This window comes from Myotis lucifugus, unplaced genomic scaffold (assembly GCF_000147115.1).
Source record: "Myotis lucifugus unplaced genomic scaffold, Myoluc2.0 scaffold_2099, whole genome shotgun sequence".
In the NCBI taxonomy this organism is placed as follows: Eukaryota; Metazoa; Chordata; class Mammalia; order Chiroptera; family Vespertilionidae; genus Myotis; species Myotis lucifugus.
Genome location: NW_005873147.1, coordinates 868 through 24,542, shown reverse-complemented (window position 1 = coordinate 24,542; position 23,675 = coordinate 868). Strand labels below are relative to the sequence as shown.

General features: G+C 54.1%; 1 protein-coding gene across 29 annotated transcripts; it reads right to left on the bottom strand.

The window, feature by feature from the left end:
- Positions 1-22,781, bottom strand: TTC39C (tetratricopeptide repeat domain 39C). Of its 29 annotated transcripts, none has more exons than XR_002827641.1 (13): positions 22,653-22,781; positions 20,855-20,983; positions 18,420-18,534; positions 15,193-15,519; positions 12,918-13,132; positions 9,514-9,607; positions 8,206-8,356; positions 7,263-7,372; positions 5,979-6,102; positions 4,747-4,844; positions 3,489-3,614; positions 2,188-2,226; positions 1-763 (listed from the first exon to the last, which is right to left on the bottom strand). XR_002827641.1 is itself a non-coding variant. In XM_014450359.2 (13 exons), exons 1-13 carry the CDS (start codon positions 22,683-22,685, stop codon positions 674-676), a joined length of 1,590 nt encoding a protein of 529 aa, XP_014305845.1. In that variant the 5' UTR covers positions 22,686-22,781; the 3' UTR covers positions 1-673. The 29 variants fall into 29 exon arrangements, 22 of the variants coding, with proteins under 22 accessions (XP_014305845.1, XP_006108392.1, XP_023604690.1 ...); XR_002827644.1 differs by having other exon boundaries at positions 3,489-3,593; XM_014450359.2 differs by having other exon boundaries at positions 8,206-8,313; positions 12,918-13,086; positions 15,165-15,519.
- Positions 22,782-23,675: the final 894 nt, after the last annotated feature.

The window sequence follows — 23,675 nt, the reverse complement described above, 5'->3', positions numbered from 1 at the left end:
TGAAGAGCAAGTGTTTTTTTTTAATAAGGAAAACAAGGAACCCTGGGTTCTTAACATATACTTTTTACAATAAAGGAATATTCGCTTCCTGCTCCGGAGACGGGTCCACTGGTAACAGGAAGAATTAATTGGGGTAAATCAATTCGCCTTCTGTGCCTGAGTTTCGTGGTCTGGGCTGCGGGGATCGGAATATCTGTGCCAGGTTCCTCATAGGGGCGGCTCGAGGGCAAAGAAAAACACCGGAAGCACTTCCTTTTCCCCAAAACACAACGTAACTGTAACTGCCGCAGCGACGCCGTCACCAGCCGCACGGGCACCTCTCGGTGTGGCCGGGCAGACGTGAGCTTACGGTCGGCGTGTCCACAAGATCGCAGGCTGAGTGTGGAGCTTGGTTTTTATTTTAAAAATAATAAATCACAAAACTAAAGTGTCTGAACAAGGCCACTTAACCCCTGCCCAGGCGTTGGTTACAAGACTACGATCTCATTGCTGTGTTTTGGAGCTAGATCTCCACTACGGCGGCCTAACCGGGGAAGCGTCTGTCCCTGCGCAGGCGGCGGCGGCGGCGGCGGCGGGGGAAGGCCGGTCCTCCAGGAGCCGCGTCCTCTGCTTCCAGCCTCTGCCTCCGGCCCCAGGGGCAGAACCCGGAGGGGGGACGCGGGAGCCCCGTCCGTCACTGCGGGACCAGCTCCCGCAGGGAGGCCAGCGCCGCGTGGATGCGCACGTGCAGTCTGTTCTCAAAGTCGTAGCCAGAGAAATCCTCCTGGAAGAACAAGCAGGCACTGAGGGCCGCGCGGCGGAGCCACCGGGGGTGAACCCGAGTTCCGTCCGTCCCCAGGGACACCCGCCCACTCCCGCCAAAGGCTCTGCACCCACTTGGTTTTATTTCCCAATCGCTGAGCTTTGGGATTTTTTTTTAATATCTTTTATTGATTTCAGAGAGGAAGGGAGAGGGAGAGAGAGAAACATCAATGATGAGAGAGTCATGGATCGGCTGCCTCCTGCACACCCTCTATTGGGGGATCAAGCCTGCAACTTAGGCACATGCCCAGACCTGGAATCGACCCCAGGACCCTTCAGTCTGCAGGCCAACGCTCTGTCCATGGAGCCAAACCGGCCAGGGCGTGACCTTTTTAAAGAATGCTAACTGCAGCCCTAGCTGGTGTGGCTCAGTGGATAGAGCGTTGGCCTGCGGACTGAAGGGTCCCAGGTTTGATTCCGGTCAAGGGCACATGCCTGGGTTGTGGGCTCGATCCCCAGTGGGGGCGTGCAGGAGGCAGCCGATCCATGATTCTCTCTCATCATCGATGTCTCTATCTCTCTCTCTCTCCCTTCCTCTCTGAAATCAATAAAAATAATATTTAAAAGAAAAAAAGAATGCTAACTGCACGTCATTAATGCGTCTCTGTGATGTTTCCCTCGTGTGACTCCTGACACCGTGGTCTTACGTGGCGCTCCATGTAAGCGCCCGTGAGAAATTCTTTAATCGGGAACGTGGTTATGAAATGTCAAGTTACTTTCCACTCCAATAAGAAGAGGGCGTATAAGGCAGGATGAGTGCGCTCATGGAGGGTCTTATGATACTGGTAATGTCACTTAAAACTCAAGTGCTTGCTGACTCAACCATCGCCCCTTTTCCTTTCTGTCGAGTACCACTCCCTCCACGTTCTGCGTGGAGTAGGGTTCGGTATCTGAAAGTGGAGCCGCACAACAAATGAAAGAAAAAGACACGAGATAATTTTGCAATATTGGGGGACCAGGCGGGCAAGTCCCGAAGGACTTCCTCCCTGTGCTTAGGTCTCACCAAGCTTTTATTGATCTGGGATGCACTCATAGCATAGCCCTTAGGCAGGTGACCCCATTAACAGGCAGACTAGCCCATCAGCAAGGGTTTACATAATAATAAATGGGAATTAAGGGAACTAAGGTGGGGATGCTTCAGCTATTATTACCTAAATTAACTGGGTGGTTCCTAGATTAACTGGGTGGTGCAGTTCTGACCTTTGCTAGGACTTCAAAGGTTACTAGCTTTTGGGGGTCTCTGTTTAAACTCAGCTAGTGAAGACAATGAATGGACTCCGGCACCTTTCCAGAAATAGCAACCAGACCACCATTTCCCCAAATCTCTCGAGTTCAGACTCGGTGTGCAGAGGACAGGGCCCGGGCGGGAAGAGTGGGGATGCTTACCTTTGCCTGGAGGAGGAGGGCTCTGCCTCTTGCTACCGTCTGTGAAGACAAACACACATCTCTTAACACCTCCGCCTGCTCACGCGGAAAAGGTTGTAACAGGAGGATATGCAAATTCAGACAATTCAGTCACAGAGATGAGGCGACTGCTCATGCAATGAAGACTCAACTTTCCCTTAACCCAATGAGGTCAATAGATTTACATCAAGACGTTACTCCATGAACAATTTTTCACAACCTTCACTATCAGCCCATAAACAAAAACAGCTTAGAAGAGTTAGAATAGTGCAGGTGAAGGTCTTCCTAAAAGAACCTAAGATTGGTGACAATTAAAAGGCTTATTGACGTCGGTAAGTTATGTCTCGTTATGTGTTTAAGGGTCAGGGTTATGCGACGATCAGGTTTCCGTGGGTTCGTAACTCAACTTTAGGAAGCCCACATATTTGGAAACCAAGTGGAACTTGCTAAAAATTAGAATTTTACAAAACCAGTATCATGTCATTGAGCTCCCAAAAGAAGGCAGCAAGCAAATCCAGCACCACTGGAATCCTATTTTTCAAGAAACCCGCCCCATTATACGTATATACACATCTTCATAGGAATTATCAAGTTAACATATAAGGTATTCTAATGTTTTTAAAGTAATCATACGCGTCATCCCATTTATTCTCACCACAATCCTCATTACAGTGGCAAGACGGGTACTTTTTCATCCTGATTTATAGACGAGGAGGAAGGGTCTGGTTGAGGGGCCGAGCCGGGGGCACAGGAAGGTACATGGCAGAGGATCCTCAAGCACAAGCCACACCACGACCCACCTTCCTCCCTGAAAATGGCCTCGATTCCCCCTCAAGTAAGTTTTTGCCCAAAATCTCATTCCAGAGAAGACATTATCTCCTAAACAGATAGAATTCGTGGCTTCTTGGACTCTCCTTACGGGAAATAAAAACAAACAGCCCCTCCACACCCCTCCCCCCCATTTCATCCATTTCCCTTAAACCAGTGGTTCTCAACCTTCCTAATGCCGCGACCCTTTAATACAGTTCCTCATGTTGTGGTGACCCCCAATTTCATTGTTACAAACTGAATATAATTAAAGCATAGTGATTAATCACAAAAACAATATGTAATTATATATGTGTTTTCTGATGGTCTTAGGCGACCCCTGTGAAAGGGTCATTCGACCCCCAAAGGGGTCGCGACCCACAGGTTGAGAACCGCTGCCTTAAACGAAGGCTGCTTTTGCCTGCGTGCTTGCAGGTTCCCGGTGATGAGCTTCAGGAAAACACGTGAGGTCTTACCTCTGGCTTCTCTAACAGGAGACAGCCCAGCTCATAGCAGGCGTACGGCTGGACGTACAGGTTACTCTGACGGCACAGCTCATCCTTCGCAGCGCGCTGGAAGAACTGAAAGAAAGACACACGGCACTGGACGAATCGACTGCCTCATCGAGGCTCCGTGTCCCACTCAGGCCCATCCCGCTTCAGGGCGGCCATGTGCCGGGGACCTGCGGCTACAGAGGCGGGAAACGTGAACGCACGCTGACCTGATGCTTTTTGTTTTTTGTTAATCCGCACCCGAGAACATGATCCCCATTGCTTTTTTAGAGAGAGATGGAGGGAAAGAGGGAGGAGGGAGGAGGGGAGGGGAGAGAGAGAGAGAGAGAGAAACATCGATGTGGGAGACACACATGGGTTGGTTGCCTCCCACACGCACCTCAACCGTGGCCAGGGATGGGGAACCTGCCAGCCAGGCATGTGCCCTTGACCGGGAATCGAGACCCTTCGGTACACGGGCCAACGCTCTAACCACTTGGCAGCACCAGCCAGGGCTGCTAAACACACATTTGCATTTAACTGTGAGACTTCACTCTGCTCCTTCAACACTGTGTTCACACTTGCCCTCCATCCAACTGAGACTGTGGTCGTTGGTAGGAAGGAGGCCGCGTGTGAAGGAGGCCACGTGTGAAGGAGGCCGTGTGTGAAGGAGGCCGTGTGTGAAGGAGGCCGGGTGTGAAGGAGGCCGCGTGTGAAGGAGGCCGGGTGTGAAGGAGGCCGGGTGTGAAGGAGGCCGGGTGTGAAGGAGGCCGCGTGCACAGGAGGCCGGGTGTGAAGGAGGCCGCGTGTGAAGGAGGCCGGGTGTGAAGGAGGCCGGGTGTGAAGGAGGCCGCGTGCACAGGAGGCCGCGTGTGAAGGAGGCCGGGTGTGAAGGAGGCCGGGTGTGAAGGAGGCCGCGTGTGAAGGAGGCCGGGTGTGAAGGAGGCCGCGTGCACAGGAGGCCGGGTGTGAAGGAGGCTGTGTGTGAAGGAGGCCGCGTGTGAAGAGAGTTGGTAGGAAGGAGGCCGCGTGTGAAGGAGGCTGCGTGTACAGAGCGTTGGTAGGAAGGAGGCTGCGTGTGAAGGAGGCTGCGTGTACAGAGCGTTGCAGGAACCCGGGGCTGCACTAAACCTGGCACCAACCAGCACCCGGGCAGCGTAGGGGTGAAGCCGACGTGCGGGGAGGCTGGGTGTGCGGGTGCCTCTTCTTACCCCCCCCGCCCCTCCGCGGCGCTGCTGCTTACCTGGGCGGCGTCCTCCGTGTTCCCCAGGCACTTGTGGATGGCCCCCAGCAGCAGGTGCTTCAGCCCCACGGCCGCGGCGTCGTCCACCTCGTGGCAGGCTGGAGAAGCAGAGGGCGGAGGGGCACGGCCTTAGTTCCCCACGCATCACCCACAGCGAGTCTTTCACTGTCTACACCACTGGTCGGCAAACTGCGGCTCGCGAGTCACATGCGGCTCTTTGGCCCTTGAGTGTGGCTCTTCCTAAGCCTTAGGAGGACCCTAATTAAGTTAATAACAATGTACCTACCTATATAGTTTAAGTTTAAAAAATTTGGCTCTCAAAAGAAATTTCAATCGTCCTACTGTTGGTATTGGGCTCTGTTGACTAATGAGTTTGCCGACCACTGGTCTACACGCACTCGGTTCATATTCTGCCCCTGAGAACCAGGAGGTCAGGTTCGATTCCCGTCAGGGCACAGGCCCGGGTTGTGGGCTTGATCCCTGGTGGGGGGCATGCAGGAGGCAGCCGATCCATGATTCTCTCTCATCATTGATGTTTCTGTCTCCCTTTCCCTTCCTCTCTGAAATCAATAAAAACATATTTTTTAAAAAATAGGGGAAATCCCTTTAAATATAAAAAAATACGGACGAACCCCAGGGCAGCAGCCGTTTGGGGAAAGGGGTGCTGTTCACACTCACATCTGCATTCGGTCTTTCCTGAGCGCTTATGTGCTGGGAAGTCCCAGGTACTTGAGATACAGCAGAAACAACACAGAAACCCTCTGCCCTTAAGAAACCAACCTTTTGTTGTTGCGGATTCTCCCCCGAGGATACATTCCCACTGATTTTTAGAGAGTGAGAGGGAGGGAGGGAGAGACAGAGAGAGAAACATCGATGTGAGAGAGACACATCGACTGGCTGCCTCCTGCACGCGCCCGGACCAGGGCCAGGGACCTGGGCCCCTTCAGTCCACGGGCTGACGCTCTATCCACTGAGCCAAACTGGCACGGGGCTTTTAAATGTTTTTATGGATTTTTTAGAGAGAGAGGAAGGGAGGAGAGAGAGAGAAACATCAATGACAAGAGAGAATCATGGATCGGCCGCCTCCTGCACACCATACACCGGGGATCGAGCCCGCAACCCCGGCACGTGCCCGAACCGAGAATCGAACCGTGACCTCCTGGTTCGTAGGCTGACCCTCGACCCCTGAGCCCCGCCGGCCGGGCTGGGTTTGGTTTGTTTCTGGGTTTTACCTTGACTCATCCTCTGCAGGCTGGGGAAGGAGCAGTTGGGGAGGGCCTTCCAGAGGTACAGCACTTCCACGGAGGCCAGCACGCACAGCGCGCGGGTGGGCGCCTGCTTCCGGAACCGCTCCGCCTGCAAGGAGTCCGCACGGTCAGGCCACGCGTTTCTTTACAACAGATTCAAACAGGACGTTCATGCTCAGGACTCCGTTCAGGGTGGACCTGGGGCAGCCCCTCCTACAGCGAGCGCCAGGAGGCAAACACCTTCCGTAGGACACGCTCGCTCTCCAGCCCCTAATCTACTGGCAGACGACGCCTCCCTCTCATTCTTCGCCTCACTCCGCCATCGTGGCTCAGGAGGGACCCTGGGAACGTGGGGATGAAACCAGATGCGCTTCCTCCGTTCAGGTGAGAGGGGCTTCTAGACCTGCAGGCGGCGGCTCGGCGGGGTCAGGGGAGGGGAGCCGGATTTCTATATGTGACACGGCACCAGAGTTAAGTTAGGGCTTTTGAAAATGCTGACACGCCGAGCTCGCCATCACTGTCTAGTTCATCCTCAAACTAAGTCACCGGGCGCTCATTCGATAAACATTCGTGAAATGAAAACCACGGGACACTCAGGACGTGGCCAGGAGTCACGTGACCCACAGCAACTCAGCCAACTCTTACTCTTTAAGGCACAGGGCACATTAGGGACGCTGCCCGCAGCCCCGGGCCTGTCTGTCGCACACGGGATGTAATTTTCTTAATCAGGTCGAAATGTGATCTGGCCCAGCCGGCGTGGCTCAGCGGTGAGCATCGACCTATGAACCAGGAGGTCAGGGTTCGATTCCCGGTCAGGGCAGTGCCCGGGGTTGTGGGCTCGATCCCCAGTGTAGGGTGTGCAGGAGGCAGCCGACCAATGATTCTCTCTCACCTTTGATGTTTCCATCTCTCTCCCCCCTTCCCTTCCTCCCTGAAATCAAATAAAAAATATTTTAAAAGAATGTGATGTGTTCGCTGTCCTGGCCCAGGGCCCGCCTACTTGTCTTCTGAGCGACCCAACCCTCCGGAGGATGCTTCCCCCCAGGTGTGCGCGTCGGCTCTCGAGGGTCTGCGAGACCTCCACTCCCTCAAACCCCCACGACTGCTCCGTGACCCGCCGCACACCACGCACCGCACTCGGAGCAGAACTCCGACCAGGCCGCGAACTCTCCCCGGGTGAGCCGCGCTTGCCGGCACGGAGGCTGCCAGCTGTCAATCGGATGCCCTAGGACCCATTCCCAGCAACGCCCGCCCACAGGCCCCACCCACCTTCTTCACGGAGAACTGCTCGATCTGGTTGTTCTTCCTCTTGAAGAGCTTCTGCACCTCCTTGAAGATGGCCTGCGCGCCGTCCACGTCGCCGGCGGCCCCCTGGCAAACTGAGAAACGCCGTTTATTCTCACGTGTCGGAGGGGAGCGCTCTCAGGGTGACCTGGGCTGGTGGCACTTGGAAATGCGGCCACATCAACAAACGGGCGCAGACGGGTTAAGAGCCGGTGACACAAAGGACTGTGCCTCCTGCCGGCCTCAGTCGGGGATTTAACAGCTGTTTCCCGGGGCGGTTCCACCAGGGGGCAGCGCGTCTCCATCTCTCTCTCTCTCTCTCTCTCTCTCTCTCTCTCTCTCTCTCTCTCTCTCCTCAGGCCACGGCAGGAAGTCAGGAGAGCCCAGTCCTCCTCGGACATGGCAGGTGTGTCTGCAGGGGGGCCTGCAGTGTGGGAATAGCGTGTGCTCTGCACCGTGACTGTACATACAACAGGGTCCTCAGGAAACACAAGTGGGAGCGACTGCTCAGGGCCTGAGCCACTTGAAGGACAGAAACGCAATGAGAAAGACGTGCTGGATTCTTAAAAATGCTTTCAAGCCCCAATAAATAAACGTATTTTAGAAAATGCAGCAGAGGGTAGAGGTAGGTGGAGGCTGCTTAGGGCAACAAGCATCCCAAGACACGGACGTGACCAGCCCAGAGGGGGCGGGGGGGGGGGTGTGTGTGTTGCTGAAATGGTCAGTGAGCCAGCATTATGCTGCTGGCCATGCGACAGCACAAAACACGGACGCGCTGGGGAAACGGAGGAAGCACAGAGCCCCGCCTCCTCCTGCCGGGATTCTCCCTCCGCAGACGGTGTGACCGTGAGCGTCGGAAACGGGAGACGTTGCTGCCACAGGGACAGGCAGCGCTGAAATAGCGCGTGTTCTGCAGAGTCGCACTCACCGGCCGTCAGGTAGGCGTAGTAGCACTGTGACCACCGGGACTCGTTCTTCAGCCTCTCGAAGGAGCCAAACGCGTCCTGGAAGTTCAGCTCGATCATGCTGCACCAGCCTGGGAGAGAGCAGGGTCAGGGCAGCTCGATCGGCTGCACCAGCCTGGGAGGGAGCAGGGTCAGGGCAGCTCGATCAGATCGGCTGCACCAGCCTGGGAGGGAGCAGGGTCAGTGCGGCCACCAGCTCCGTGTGCGCCCACAGCCCGGCCCGGCGACACACCTCCACCCCGTCATCTCCTCTGTGAGTGCTGTGTGCACACCACCTGAAAACACTTTCAAAATTATTTTGTTCTCGCCCTAGCCGGTTTGGCTCAGTGGATAGAGCGTCAGCCTGTAGGCCAAAGGGTCCCGGGTTCGATTCCGGTCAAGGGCATGTACTCGGCAGGGTGCGTGCAGGAGACAACCAATCGATGTGTTTCTCTCACATCGATGTTTCTCTCTGTCCTTCCCTCTCTCTCACTCTCTCTAAAAATCAACGGAAGGATTAAAAAGATAAATAAGTAAAAATAAAATTACTTTTTTCTCTTAAATATTTTCAGTGTGCCATTTTGATTAAAACTTCACAGCCGGTGACGCAGTAAAGAGGGAATGTGCGGCAGAGATTTCTATAAAACACTCCCACGTGTGGCCGACAGGGTAAGATGGCCCCGAGCACAGAGTCCTGGCCAGGGTGGGACGGCACAGGGACAGCCATGCCACGAGGCCACAGAGGGACTCGGTGGCAGGAGCAGGAAACTGTGTCGAATTCTAATGTGCAAGCGATAAGGTATTTACAAATGGCTCCAGTCCATTCAGTTAACACTGACTAACGCTGACAACCCATTATCCTAAATTCAAAATCTCATGAAGAATCAAGTATAAAGACACAATGAGCCCAGCTGGGGAGAGTGGGGGGGGTGGCAGCTGAGCATCCACCTATGAACCAGGAGGTCGCAGGCTCCATCCCCAGCAGGGGGCGTGCAGGAGGCAGCGATCCATGATGTTTCTCTCTCTCTCTCCCTTTCTCTCTCTCTACAAAGCAATAAAACATACTTTTAAAAAAAGAAACCATGAGAACCACGGAGACAAGCGGCATTACTTGTGCTACGCTAGCTGCGTCCTGACGACCCAGAGGCGGCAGCACTCGATGAGGACGGAGGCAGAGCAGCCCTACGAAGGAGACGCACCCAGGAAAGCGAGGTCACACTGGGGACAGGAGCCGGCGCGGCTGAGCCGTGAACACGCCGTTTCCCGACCGAAGGCCCGGCCCTCGCACTCACCGATCTCGTACAGACAGACGTGCTGGATCTCCCGCTGGTCCGCGGCGAGCTCCAGGGCCGTGTGGAAGGAGGCCAAGGCACTGTTGATCTGGCACTGCGGGGAGAGGGAAGCCCGTCACGCTGCCCGTCATCGCACCACTACTGCTTCATTCCCAGCAGTCTCCTGAACAGTCGTTACAAACCGCTGAGCGCGTGGGAGAGAGCGGCTCAAAGGCTCCTGGGAAGCCCGGCCGGTGTGGCTCAGTGGTCGACTATGAACCTGGAGGTCACAGTCTGATTCCCGGTCAGGGCACGTGTCCGGTTGCGGGCTCAGTTCCATGTGGGGTGTGCAGGAGGCAGCCGATCCGTGATTCTCTCTCATCATGGATGTTTCTCTCTCTCCCTCTCCCTTCCTCTCTAAAGTCAATAAAAATATATTTTAAAGCGATAAAAACAAAAGGGAGGCAGAGAGAGCTGACACACACAGAGGAGGAGGCGGTGACTCCGGAGGCAGATGGGAGTGGTGGGGCCACAAGCCCGGGAATGCGGGCGGCCACCAGCGCCTGCAAGAGGCGAGGGAAGACTCTCCCCGGAGCCCCCACACCCGACGTCACCCCCGGGCAGCTGGCTGGCTCCTGGCCCAGAACCACGAGAAAATGAACTCCTGTTGCTTTTACGCCACCAGAGATGTGGTACTTTGTTACTCAGCTTTAGAAAATAATACGGTATATTTCTTTAAAAACGGAGAAGTACCACGCTTTTGCTGCGAGAGGCACTCAAGCAGAAATAGAAAGTGCTGAGACCATTATCAGATCGTAATGACATCATCCCAGGAGCAGGCACAGCTCCAAAATCAGTTCTAGTTCCATTCTGATCGCTCACTGAGGAATCAGCATGAGCAGTTGTTGAAACAGTGGAAATACAGCTCCCTTTACTTTCACCCAAATAGTTTAAAACAAAACTGATCTTGGGGAGCCCTGGCTGGTTTGCCTCAGTGGACAGAGCATCGGCCTGCAGACTGAAGGGTCCCGGGTTCGATTCCAGCCAAGGGCACATGCCCTTGTTCATAGGTTGATGCTCAACCACGGAGCCACGCCGGCCGATGCATCCTCCCTTTATCCCCACCTTTCACGAGGAGGCCCTAACGTTGAAGCATTAGGTAACGTTTGCTAACAGCTTTTGTAGATGCCATTTTTACGGCAGATGCAGGCAGGGATCTGGACTCTCTCTGATTTTACTAATGACACCACGGAAGCTCTGACCAAGGAAACAACTCGAGGAGAACCCGCTGAGCTATTTACTTGCAGCCCCTGCCGTCACGTGCAATGCTGTGACGTCGCAGGGAAGGAACCACGGCCCAGGATCCCAACAGCGACTCCCCCTGGGGAAATGTCAGGTCACTACCATTAACTGCGCTGTTCACAAAAACGACGTTCACACGTCCACATTCGATTTGCAAACACAACTGCATCAAGTCTCGTGTGTGTGGAGGGAAGATCGAATGATCTGAAGTAAAACAACGTAAGGATCGCTGGCTTATTTGTGCGAAGTCGCTCAGGGACGAGAACCCTCCCTGTCACCTGTAACACGCAGGACACGTGACAGCCCGCTTACTCACGGGTGACTCAGCGTTAGTGCTGCAGCCGCAGAATCATCCACTTAGAGGCGTGGCCGCAAGGACTCGACAACAGGTTATGCACTTAACCCCACGCCAGGGCAGACAGGCAGGCAGGCAGGCTCGGCCCCTTGGGCACAGTGAGCTCAGGGATCCCCCTCCGACAGCAGCACAGACGGGGTGAAGTCTAGCCATCGACAAGTGCACCTAACCTATTGGCGATGTTACGATCAGCTCCTCCTTCCAGCGGGCAGTCGTCAAACCGCCGGATACGGGAGTAACGACAGAGACACCCTCCGCCGGAATAAAGCCCCCTCACTGTGCGGGTCTAAGGATGAAGGCACTGAGGGCCTGGTGCCTGAGGGAGTGAAGAGAGCCCGCAGGACAGGAGGGAGGGAGGCCTCCGATGAAAGGAATGAACAGATGCCAGGGAGCGGCTCTCCCCGCACGGCCCTGTCCTGCTCCTATAAATAACCACCCGCAGCAGCCGCAGGGCTGCTGCTCTGAGATCAGACCAGGCTCGCTCGTCAGCGACGCAGGAAACGCTGCCAGCAGTAGCTCCGAGGAGGGTCAAGGAGCCAGAGCCCGGGCCCGGCCCTGCCCCCCAGCGTGGGGCACCTCGGCCAGCACCACGGCTGTGAGCCCTCAGGGCCTCTGGCTCTTTTCTCTCCGATAAATTCATCGCCAGAGGGATCCACGTCCCCTTCACTGTTCCTGCCACAATTGTGAGCTCACAGCTAAAAAGCAACACAGCCCTGGCCGGTGTGGCTCAGTGGATAGAGCATGGGCCTGGGACGAAGGGTCCTGGGTTTGATTCCCATCGAGGGCGGTCCCTCGGCTGCAGGCTCCTCCCCGGCCCCAGTCGGGATGTGCAGGGGAGACAACCAATCGACGTGTCTCTCTCACATCCACGTTTCCTTCTCTCCCCCCTTCCTCTCTCTCTAAGCATCAGTGGAAAATACCCTCAGGGCAGGATGAACAACACAACAACAAAAGCAACACCACCTCCACGCATCCCGGGACGGGAGCACCAGTGAAAAACGCAACTTCGTCGTTCAGTCTCGAGAGAAAGCACTAGAGCCACTTTTCCAAGGTCCCGTGGTCCATAGAAGGACCACAGGCCGGGGGAGGTGTGAGAGCCGCCCCACCTCCCGACAGAACCTCCCTGGCAGCAGGACCCTGGAAGGAGGGGCCTGGGGAAGGTGACGTGAGGGTCACGGGAGGGCCGTGAGGGTCACGGGAGGGCCGTGAGGGTCACCGGAGGGCCGTCAGGCAGGTGAGTGGGTGGACCACATGGATAGTACGCGGGCACAGCAGGCAGGGGAGTGGGGTGGACGCACGGATGGCACGCGGGCACAGCAGGTAGCCGAGTGGCGCACACGGAAAATAAAAGCCGCGAAGACTTCAGAGCTGAAGCCGTCCCTGACATGGCAGGTGGTTCCGTGTATAAACATCCATCGTTAGCCACCATGACATTTCAGAGGGGGACCACTAGGAACTGCACGGGAGATAAAGTGTGTTTCCTGTTCTTCATCTAAGAGACTTTCTAACGCTCCTGCCTGCCGCCCAGGCGCCAATCTGGGCTCACAGCCTATACTCTCCCTGCCCCGCCCACGGCTCCGGCTCAGGAGCAGGCAGCGGGCTGACAGCCCGGGCTCCTGAACGCGTCTTCGCGGCCACGACACGAGGGAAGGCACGGACTGTTCCTGGCCTCGGACATGCGGCTCGTGTGTGGCTCGTCCCCAGGCGAGAATTACAGGCGGGTCCGCAGGAGGCTTTATTCAGAACTCACACGGGGCAGGCACGGTACCTCGAGTCGCTGGATGCGCCCCTTGAAGAACATGAAGAGGGAGGAGTTGGGGTAGGCAGCCTCCTTCCTGCGCAGGATCTCCTTGGCCTCCTCCAGGCCCGCCCGGCTGTCGCTGCCGTCCAGGGCGAAGAAGGGGCGGACCACGGTGTGGAACCACAGGAGCGCCAGCCTGCGGGGGGAGAGATGCTGGGCCCGGACCTCCTCCTGCTCTGCTGCTAACACACAGGCGCACGTGTGCGCGTCCAGACACACCCCCACCGGCCCCACCACCCCCAGCTCGCTGCGCCCTCAGAGAGCCGCCCGTTTGAGTGTTGTCGGCATTTGGAAAACTGTGACTTCAGTGACAGACCAGCCCACGCCCCCGGGTGGGACGCGAATCGAGGCGGAAGCATGTAGCTTCCAGGCTCCCGGGTGACGCCATGACTTGCTCATCGAGGCGCCAATGAGACAGGAACTGGAGGCCGGCACGTCCTGTCCCTCCTCAGGGAAGCGTTACTTTTTTGCAAAAGGAAAACGTTGCTTTCTCCCGTGTTCACATACAGGCCTCAGAGTCAGGATGTAAGTGCAGGAGCCACGGCAAAGCCACGGGTTAACGTATAAATGAGGGAGCAGACGAAGGGCCCTTTCTCGGGCCTTCAAAGAGGCTCCATTTAGAAAACAAGTAAGTAAGTTACTAAAAATTCTGTCCCTTCAAATCACCCCTTTCGGGAAAAGTGCCGTCTTCAACGAGGCCCCCCAGGGACGCACTGGGCTCCGCCTTAATGAACAGAATGTTTAACTCACAACCAATACTTTTCTGTAAACGTATGACCTGGCACACGCAGAAATGTGGCTCCCTTTAGAGATCAGGCTAATGTACATTAATAATTCTAACGCTTCCTTTCTCAGAAAACAGTGTCAACATGTAAACAGACAAATGATCACACATTACAAATCTGTTAAGTCAAATTAACGAAGGACCACGGTTTGTGTAACTGAATGAGTTTGGGGAGGCACAAACATTTTTGAAATGAAAATTTAACGACCTCACCCTGGCCAGTTTGGCTCAGTGGATAGAGCGTCAACCTGCGGATTGAAGGGTCCCAGGTTCAATTCCGGTCAAGGGCACATGCCCGGTTGCGGGCTTGATCCCCAATGTGGGGCGTGCAGGAGGCAGCCGATCAATGATTCTCTCTCATCATTGATGTTTCTCTCTCTCTTTCTCCCTTCCTCTCTGAAATCAATCAATCAATAATAATAATAAAATTAACAATCTCTTTAATAGCCACCACATATTATAAATATCCAAATTCCTCAATTCCGACATGAGTAGAAATAGAGCGCTCGAACACTCCCTGTGATATCAACATTATTGGGGAAAATTCTGACAAGTGGTATGACGTCCAAGAACATATAGTGCAGGGGTCCTCAAACTTTATAAACAGGGGCAAGTTCACCAAATTGGAAAAAAAATCACACCATTTTTAACTGATGGAGGATGGGTGGTCCCTGCTCTGACCAGTACACTCTCGTGTTTAAGCTGCCACGTAAGCTCAGACTGAACCACATAATGACTCGGTTTACTGGGCTCACACTGAGGAGCCAAAGCCACATCGAAGAGACCAAGGGACCAACCAGAATCGTCACGAAAATTACCCAAGATGAGGGCAAAAGAACAAAAATTCATAATCACAGAAAGGTCCTGTCAGACTTTCATCCTTGAAATCTAAGAACCGGAACTGGGACCTCAGTAACTGTGGCCAGGGTCCCCAGAACGGCTTACACCCTCATGTAAGGCTGGGAATCGGATCGTTTTACCGTCTGAACGCAGGACCCGTCTGTGAGCCTTAGCACCGGGCCCGGCTCCCTCAGACAGCGTCCACCAACCCCGGAACCACGGCCGTCGGCCTGGCATCGCCAGACAGGAGCTTCGCCCAGCTGCGCGGGGCCCAGCGGTCGAGCACTGGCCCAGGAAGCCGGTCAGGGTCACCGTCTGCCTCCGGGTCAGGGCACAGGCCGGCGTTGTGGGTCGGCGCCCCGTGTGGGGCGTGCAGGAGGCAGCCGACCCATGATTCTTGCATCATGGATGTTTCTCTCTCTCTCTCCTTCTCCCTTCCTCTCTGAACTCAACACAAATAAAAAAATAAAAAAAGGCACTCGCATCCCGTCCACCAAACCCGCGTTTACCTGCCGCGCCTCTCCCGGGCGACTGCTGGCCCCTTACTCTCAACACTACGTTACCTACAAAGCAGTGCAACAGCTACTCACGTAGCTAAAGGGGCCTTCATGTCCTTACTTTCGCTCGCATACATCAGTGAAGACAGCCCCTGGCGGCGGTCTCCGGGGAACCCCAGCAGGTTGATGATTTTGAGCAGGTTGGGGGGCACCATGGAGATGCAAAGGTGGAACAGGCCGTATCCAAAGCTCACGGCACCTCGCAGCCGGCTCAGGGTCTCCTCGGACACCCCGTCCGCCGCCGCGTGGTTGTCGTTGGCGGCGTCGGCGGGCGAGGGCTCCCCCGGCGGCCTCCTCTGGTGCAGCTCCTGCAGCGCGTTGATGTCCAGGTAGCACTTGTTGTAGATCTTCCAGGCTTTCCGGAGGATCCAGCCGCCCTTTATGTACGCTGGGAGGGGAGAGCAGACAGTGAGCGCAGGCACTGCCCCGCACGGACAGCAGAGGGCGAGCAAGAGCGCCTCACACCCGGGCAACACTGCATCCTTTTCATTTTTTTATTTTTTTTTGGGGGAGAGGGGGGGGAGGCTTTATAGGCCATTCTATGACTCAGGGCTGCAAACCACTTAAAAAAAATACTTTAGGCCCTGGCCGGTTTGGCTCAGTGGATAGAGCGTCGGCCTGCGGACTGAAGGGTCCCAGGTTCGATTCCAGCCAAGGGCACATGCCCAGGTTGCGGGCTCGATCCCCAGTCGGGGGCGTGCAGGAGGCAGCCAATCAATGATTCTCTCTCATCATTGATGTTTCTCTCTCTCTCTCCCTCTTCCTTGCTCTCTGAAATCAATAAAGAAATATATTTAAAAAAATACTTTAGTTCTTTTTTAAAAATATGTTTTTATTGGTTTCAGAGAGGAAGGGAGAGGGAGAGAGAGATGGAATGAGAGAGAATCACTGACCGGCTGCCTCCTGCGCGCCCCCCACTGGGGACATGGGACCTGGGACCAGCTTGGGAGAAAGCCTCTGAGAACTAGGACCTGGGGTGAGTGTGCAGCGTAACGGTCACGTCACCCTTATCCCGGCCACAGCGCCCACAGTCCACACTCAGGGACGGATTCGGAGGAGCGACTAACAGTGACCCTCTCGATGGGGAGGGGGGTGACGAACCCCACCATCCCGGTGCTCGGGGCCACGGGGACGGAGACCCTCCCAGCCCCCCAGCGATGACGGCGAAGAGCCCACGGACCGGGAGGTCGCTGTTCGATTCCGGGTCAGGACGCGTGCCCGGGGGTGAGGCGGTAACAACATTCACAGACTCACGTCTACCTGGAGCTCAGGCAGGCGTGTGCCAACCGCTGCAGGGCTGGGGGAGGGGCGCCTACAACAGACACGTCCAAGGAGTTTTTCCCCCAAGAAAATTATCCATAAAAATGTTTTCTGCCCTGACCGGTTTGGCTCAGTGGATAGAGCGTCGGCCTGGGGACTGAAGGGTCCCGGGTTCGATTCCGGTCAAGGGCATGTACCTGGGTTGCGGGCACATCCCCAGTAGGGGGTGTGCAGGAGGCAGCTGATCGATGTTTCTCTCCCATCGATGTTTCTAACTCTCTATCCCTCTCCCTTCCTCTCTGTAAAAAATCAATAAAATATATTTTTAAAAAATGTTTTCTGAGAAATGGGCCTCAGCAAAGCAGGAAATAAACACTTTATGGTGTAACAACCCGGTGGGTTCTAAAAGGCGAGGGAAGCCCACTCCGGGTTATACTTGTCGTTTCAAACAAACACCGAGCTGTTCACAAAGCAAATCACCACACACTTATCAGAGACTGAGGTCTTCGTGCTGCCAGAACCTCACTTCGGTATCAACATCACATTCAGTAAAGCCTATGGCTGGGGAAGAGCCAAGGGCACTGCTTAAACACCTACGACAAGTGGAATCATAACTGATGCAGATCAGCCGCTGGGAGGATGAGAAGCTGTTTCTCAAGGCAATTTGTGAAAGAAATACAGTATATGAGTAAAACATTTTTTTAAAAGCAAACAACACATGCATGTCCAGGAGAAACTGTTTAAATTACAGAATGGCCGGCCAGCGTAGCCCAGAGGTCAGGGTTCGATTCTGTCAGGGCTCCTGCCTGGTGGCGGGCTGGATTCCCAGTGTGGTGCGTGCAGGAGGCAGCTGAGCAGTGATTCTCGCTCATCATGGATGTTTCTATCTCTCTCTCTCCCCTTGACTCTCTAAAATCAATAAAAATGTACTTTCACAAAAAATAAATTACAGAATGTTCATGTTAAACTAATATGCTATTATTTACCACTCAAGATCTAAAAGCTACAAAATTAAAGAAAATATTTCTCTTAAGCTAATTAAGAAATTAGTTTGTATCTCTCTCTAAAGGTTAAAATGTAGGTCATTCAAGTCGACTAGTAAATGTTAGTATGTGCTCAGGCCTTCAATAACGATTTCCTGAAAAAAAACAAACCCAAAAAAAACCCCCCAAAAAACCTGGCATTTAAACCAGCTCTAAAGGTACTGTCACACTTGACATCACCAAGAAAAGGCCTGTCTGTCTGTCTGTCTGTCGGTGGCACTGGTGCCCCTGAGCATGGCCACTCTCTTGAGACGAGAGGATTAACAGAGACTTTGGCACTAAAAGTGACCCACGCGACACCACTCGGAACCGTGGTCCCAATTTCCCGAGTAATAACACGGTTACCGTGCCCCAAAGAGGTGCCACATGCTTTCTTCTTTTCTTTTTTTTAAATCCTCACCCAAGGATATGTTTCCGCTGACTTTTAGAGAGAGGGGAAGAGAGAGGGAAGGGCAGAGAGAAACATCCATGTGGGAGACACACATTGATGGACTGTCCCCTGCACACACCCGACCAGGGCCCGGGCCAGGGAGGAGCCTGCAACTGAGGTATGTGCCGCACGTGCCCTGGACCAGAACCGAACCCAGGGCCCTTTGGTCCACAGGCCGACGCTCTATCCACTGAGCCACACTGGACAGGGCAGTGCCACAGACTTTCAAAGGCTGAAATGCGAGGCTTCTATAATAATAAAAGCGTAAAATGCTAATTAGACCGGACGTCCTTCCAGACAACCTTCCGGACGAAGCCGGAGCTGCGAGGGAAGCCTGGGTCCCGGGTGCCTGCCGGCGGCTGGAGGAAAGCCCAGGTGTCAGCGGCCAGAGGAAAGCCCAGGTCCCGGGAGCCAGCGGGAAGCCGGTGCCGGCAGCCCGGGGAAGGAAGGCCTGCTCTTGCACGAATTTCGTGCATCGGCCTCTAGCCTTGAAAACGAGAGGATCACTGACTGCACACTGAGTAGCGAAGGCCGTTCACAAGGCGCTGCCGGTACCTGAGAGCTCCTGCTTGACGAAGGAGAGCACGGCCAGGTACACCTGGCAGTCCGCGATGATGATCTGCCGCTGCAGCCGGTCCACCATCGAGGGCGCCGACTTCCGGGCGTCCGCCTGCGGAGGGAAGAAGCGCACGGTGAGTCTCCCACAAGAACACTCCCTCCAAGCAGCTGCGAACTTATTGTGCAAAGTGGTTTCGCGGAGACATGGTCGCCCGAGACGCCAAGACCACATGACCCCCCGAGCCTGGCCGCTCCTTACTGACCACGGCTGGGGCTTCATTCTGTTCACAACACAATGATCATAACCCAAAGACCAGAATCCTAACCGATCAAAACCCTGAGCTCATGGGACAAGGAAAGCCAACACAGAACTGCAGGCTTTTACCTTTTATAAAACTATGTGAGTTCCAACTTCTCCAAAATAAAAACCACGAAAGGCACAAAACATTCCCCAAAGTAGAAAGCCTGAAGGCAGCTATCCACCGTCAGGTAGGACTGATATTAGGGTTCATTTCTTAGGTGCCCATAACTGAGATGTGATGGAAACTGGCTACATTCTCGCCTACATGTGTTAAGGGGAGACTTCCCTGGAATTAAAAGGTAGCTTTGACTGAATCACAAATAGAACCCGAAATTTAAGTCCTACTCTGAGGCGATTGTCTCTGTAATAGTTTATATCCCTTGCTAAAAGTTGCTAAACTGTAGGTTACCTATCTATATAAAAGCCTAAGCAACAGGCCAACCGGCAGACCAGCCAGTAGCTATGACGCACACTGACCACCAGGAGGCAGACACTCAACGCAGGAGCGGAAACCACAGGCATGGAAACATGGAACAGACTGATCAATCTCAGAGGGAAGGGGGCAGGGGGGAGGGCGGGAAGAGATGAACCAAAGATCGTATATGCGTACTAGAGGCCTGGTGCACGGATTCATGCCCCAGTGGGGTCCCTCAGTCTGGCCTGCAGGGATCAGGCCGCAACCAGCTCTCTGACATCCCCCGAGGGGCCCCGGACTGAGAGAGGGCGCAGGCCAGGCCGAGGGACCCCACTGGTGCCCGAATCCGTGCGCTGGGCCTCTAGTTTACGTATATTAGGAAATGTGTGCTGAGGACGTCAATAATCATTGCAGGCCTTCAGAAAGAAATAAGCAAAGAGTAAAACCAAAAACCCTGCTTTTTATAAGATGTTGGCCTTTATAGTAAAGAATGTTTCTAAATGAAGAAAAATGACTCTGAAATAAGACGCTGCATTCTTAATACAAAGTAAACCTGAACAAAATAAGCAAAACAGCTTTCATCTGCTTTCACAATGATACGAGCTGATGAAATGCCTGCAAATATGACCACAGGACACACACTATGCCTGACAGAAGGACCAGTTTCCCCCTTTTCAGGATCAGCATAATCATCATGGTCACAGTTGCTCCTGATCTAGGCCCAGCAACCGTTTTTTTAAAAATATATATTTTTATTGATTTCAGAGACGAAGGGAGAGGGAGAGAGAGATAGAAACATCCATGACCAGAGAGAATCATGGGTCGGCTGCCTCCTGCACGCCCCACACTGGGGATCGAGCCCACAACCCAGGCCTGTGCCCTGACTGGGAATCGAACCTTGACCTCCGGGTTCATAGGTCGAGCTCAAGCACTGAGCCACGCCGGCCGGGCCAGCACTCATTGTTTCGTTTGCTTAGCAAAAGTCAGTCTAATCCTTTGCTGGTAATAACATCTACTCTGCGTGTTGCTGGAAGGGCTAACGAGTTCCTGTGTGTGAAAAAGCTCTTTACATCGCAAGGACCCGTCACCAAGGTTAACTATTAACACACGTGCTGGGCAGGACCAGATACTGCAGATAGACATGCAAATGTGCGGACCGCCTGGCGAGGGAATGCCACCTCGCTGTGCATCGCAGGAAGTGCTCTGAGGGACAGAGTGCAGGACCCGTGGGGCCTGGAGCAGACACCCAGCCGGGCTCGGGGCCCGGGCCAGGGTCCTTGTAGGAAATGACTTCTCGGAAGAGGGATGAGTACAAACCAGGTCAGAGGGGAGAATGGCCCTGCCGGTGGCTCAGTGGTTAGAGCGTTGGCCCGCGCACTGGAGAGTCTCGGGTTCGATTCCCGGGCAAGGGCACATACCTGGGATGCGGGCTTGATCCCCGGCCCCAGGTTGGGGTGGGTGCAGGAGGCAACCAATAGATGTGTCTCTCTCACATCGATGTTTCTCTCTCTCTCCCTCCCTCTCTCTCTCTCTCCAAAAATCAATGGAAAAATATCCAAAACAAAACCCTCAAAACAAACAAGGAATATATTTTATAACCAGAAGCCTTAAGAAACAAGTAACGCATTCAGTTATGCTCTAAACACCAAACCCGCGTAAATGAGCAGCGTCCGAAACGAGGGGCCCACGGTCCGGAACCGAAGACTCGGCACTCACGTTCTTCTTAATTTTATTCTTGATGGTTTCGATCACGCCCGCCTCCTCGCTCTCGCACAGCTTCTCTGTCGTTCTTAAGTCATCACACGCCAACTGCATTTTTTCCTCCTCAAATGTCATCATGGCATTCTTCCAAGGGAGAAACGGGGAGAGAATGGATGAATCAGGAAGCGTGTGAAAATTTACACCGAGTTATCACAGCAAAACTCCAAACTACAAAAACATGTAAATTATCTGCCGCACGTAAAAGAGTCAGGACGCTGCATCGTATCCTATCCATTTACAAACAGCGACAGCACCGGCACCTCCGCATGAAATGAGAAAACACCTCTATTGCACCGGCGCGAAGAAACACATGGAAGCAAATGTCAGGCGCCTGCTGCTCTACGATTTCACTTTTAGTTATAACCACGGCGACAAAAGCCCTGTGTCACGTCTGACGGGCCCACTTAGATCAGCTTGTATAACCGAGTCTCGCTGGTAAGTACATTCTTCCCACCCAGGGGCGCTGCCCCATCGGGTACCGCACAGAACCCCGAATGAGACCGCGGGCAGGAGTTCTGTGAAAGGCAGTGTTTCCCGGGACCGCGGTTCCAACGGGCTCAGGGACGGATCCCAGGCTGTCCACAGCGAACACGCCCCGGACAGGTTTGCAGGCCGCCGGCTGGCGATCCCTTCCCCGCTGGACACCTGCTCCTTCCGCCCCGTAGAACTGAGGTTTCCGAGGTGCACGGGCTACGGGGGCAGAGCCAGGCACGGGTTCTGGAAGGATCCAAGGAGGTGGATCACTGTGAGCTCTGCAGTCCCGTCACACTCACCAGCCCGCCTGGCATCCCAGGCCTCCTCAGCACGACCAACCCATTTCCAATCCAGCCAAACCGGACACAGCCCCCCGCCCGCGTCTCCTCACCCCCCTCCCCTTCCCAACCAACCTCGTCTCGGCCTCGGCCGCCCCAGCCCCTTCCATCAGGCTCGAATCCCACCCACCCAGGACCGTGCTCCTGAAAGAAGGCAACTGTTTTCTTGCAAACAGAAGACCCTGAAAACTCTGTTGTCTTCCCCGGCGATACGAGAAAACGGCCCACACGAACACCAGGCCCCCGGAGCCGCTGGAGCCGCTGGAGCCGGGCTGGACCCTGGGCCCGCGCCCCGCGGCTGCTGTCTGTCTTCCTAAATCTCGGATCTAAATGCTTCCTCTATTTCATTCCTATTGGTCGCTACTTGGGGCTTTTTTTCTTTTCTTTTCTGTTACAATTCCATGATGGCTTTTCAAGAAATTAAGTTTGAAAGCAGTTTAGGGGATGTTCCTGAAAAATAAAAGCATCGCATTTCCTAGATTGCGATTTACTTTCAAACCAGCGGCGACCTCGACCCTCAATTCCTGAGATTAAATGACACTTGAAAACGCACCAGCACCCGACGGCCTGGCTCTGCTGGCGTCACTGCCTCCGGCCCACATTTACTCAGTAATTTCAGAGCAAACCTGTATTATTCAAAGTCTGACTTTTTTCATTCAAATGCAGTTTTAATTTTTGGAAAGATATCTCAATAACTACATTTTCACTTAAAATGAATTTTGGTTGGGAAAATGGGATGCGCTATGAGATACAAGCATCTTCTTTTTAAAAAGAGGAGAGAAGTTTTCTTACAGGTGTTGGCTAACAGGCAAAAATCTTTACTGCCATTTTGAACTCTCAAGGGTCCCTCACAATCTGAGTCTATGCAGCAGGAGCCACGGAAGCACATACTAGCCGTTATATGTTCATCGCCTCAGCAGGACCTCCCCACGTCAACTTACCAGAAAACTGACAAAGCTGGCTCCAAAGCTCATCAAGGGGCTATGATTTCTGTTAAAAAAACAAAATAGGAATAATTAACATTTGCGAGGAAGGGATCACCACACAGTCCTACGGACGGGAGAGAAGGGAAGGGCTTCGAGCAGCTGGACTTGCCCTGAGAGGATAGTTAGAGACGCGGAGGTCACTGGTCTGTGGAGACGCCCCCCACCCCCCCTTCAGCGCCAGGGGGACAAGAACGCCGAATCCTAAGAGGGGCTGCCTTCGTGAGCCAGCCCACCACCCGCAAATACATGCCCAAACCGAGGCGGTTAACATTCGTTTTAAAAAAGCAAAACATGCCCGGCCGGCACGGCTCAGCGGTCGAGCGCTGACCCAGGAACCAGGAGGTCACGGTTCAGTTCCTGGTCAGGGCACAGGCCCAGGTTGTGGGCTTGATCCCCAGTGGGGGGTGTGCAGGAGGCAGCCGATCCATGACTTCCTCTCTCATCAATGTTTCTCTCTCTCCCCCTCCTTTCCTCTCTCTCTAAAAGTCAATAAAAATATATTTTTTAAAGTAAAAAAAACAAAAAGGCAAAATGTGTTCAAAACTTTATACACATAAAACAAGGACCGTTCTTAGAGTGGATTGCAGGGTTTTACCGCGGGTCCACACCCCGCAAACCCACTCTCCCCTCCCAAAGAACTCTCAGAGTCAGCCACCCTCCAACCCCTGCCCCCCCCCCCCAACTGGGTGCCCGGTCCCTCCCCAATTTCACGTGCGAGCAAATAGGAAACCAAATCAAACGTTCCCAGTTCAACTTCAGGACACACTCGTTCTGCTTTAGGTTCACAACCACCCCCTAGATGTGCACTGAGAGGGAGAGCAAGTTCTAACCGCCTTCTGACGGGAAAGTAATCCTATCAGCCTTTTAATTATATGAGTAACGTGGATACGTGTTGGAACACGGGACCTGGGACTTGATTGGACAACGTTCTGCACTTTGGAAGATGCAGGCATTTTTCAAAATAAACAGTTAAACAAA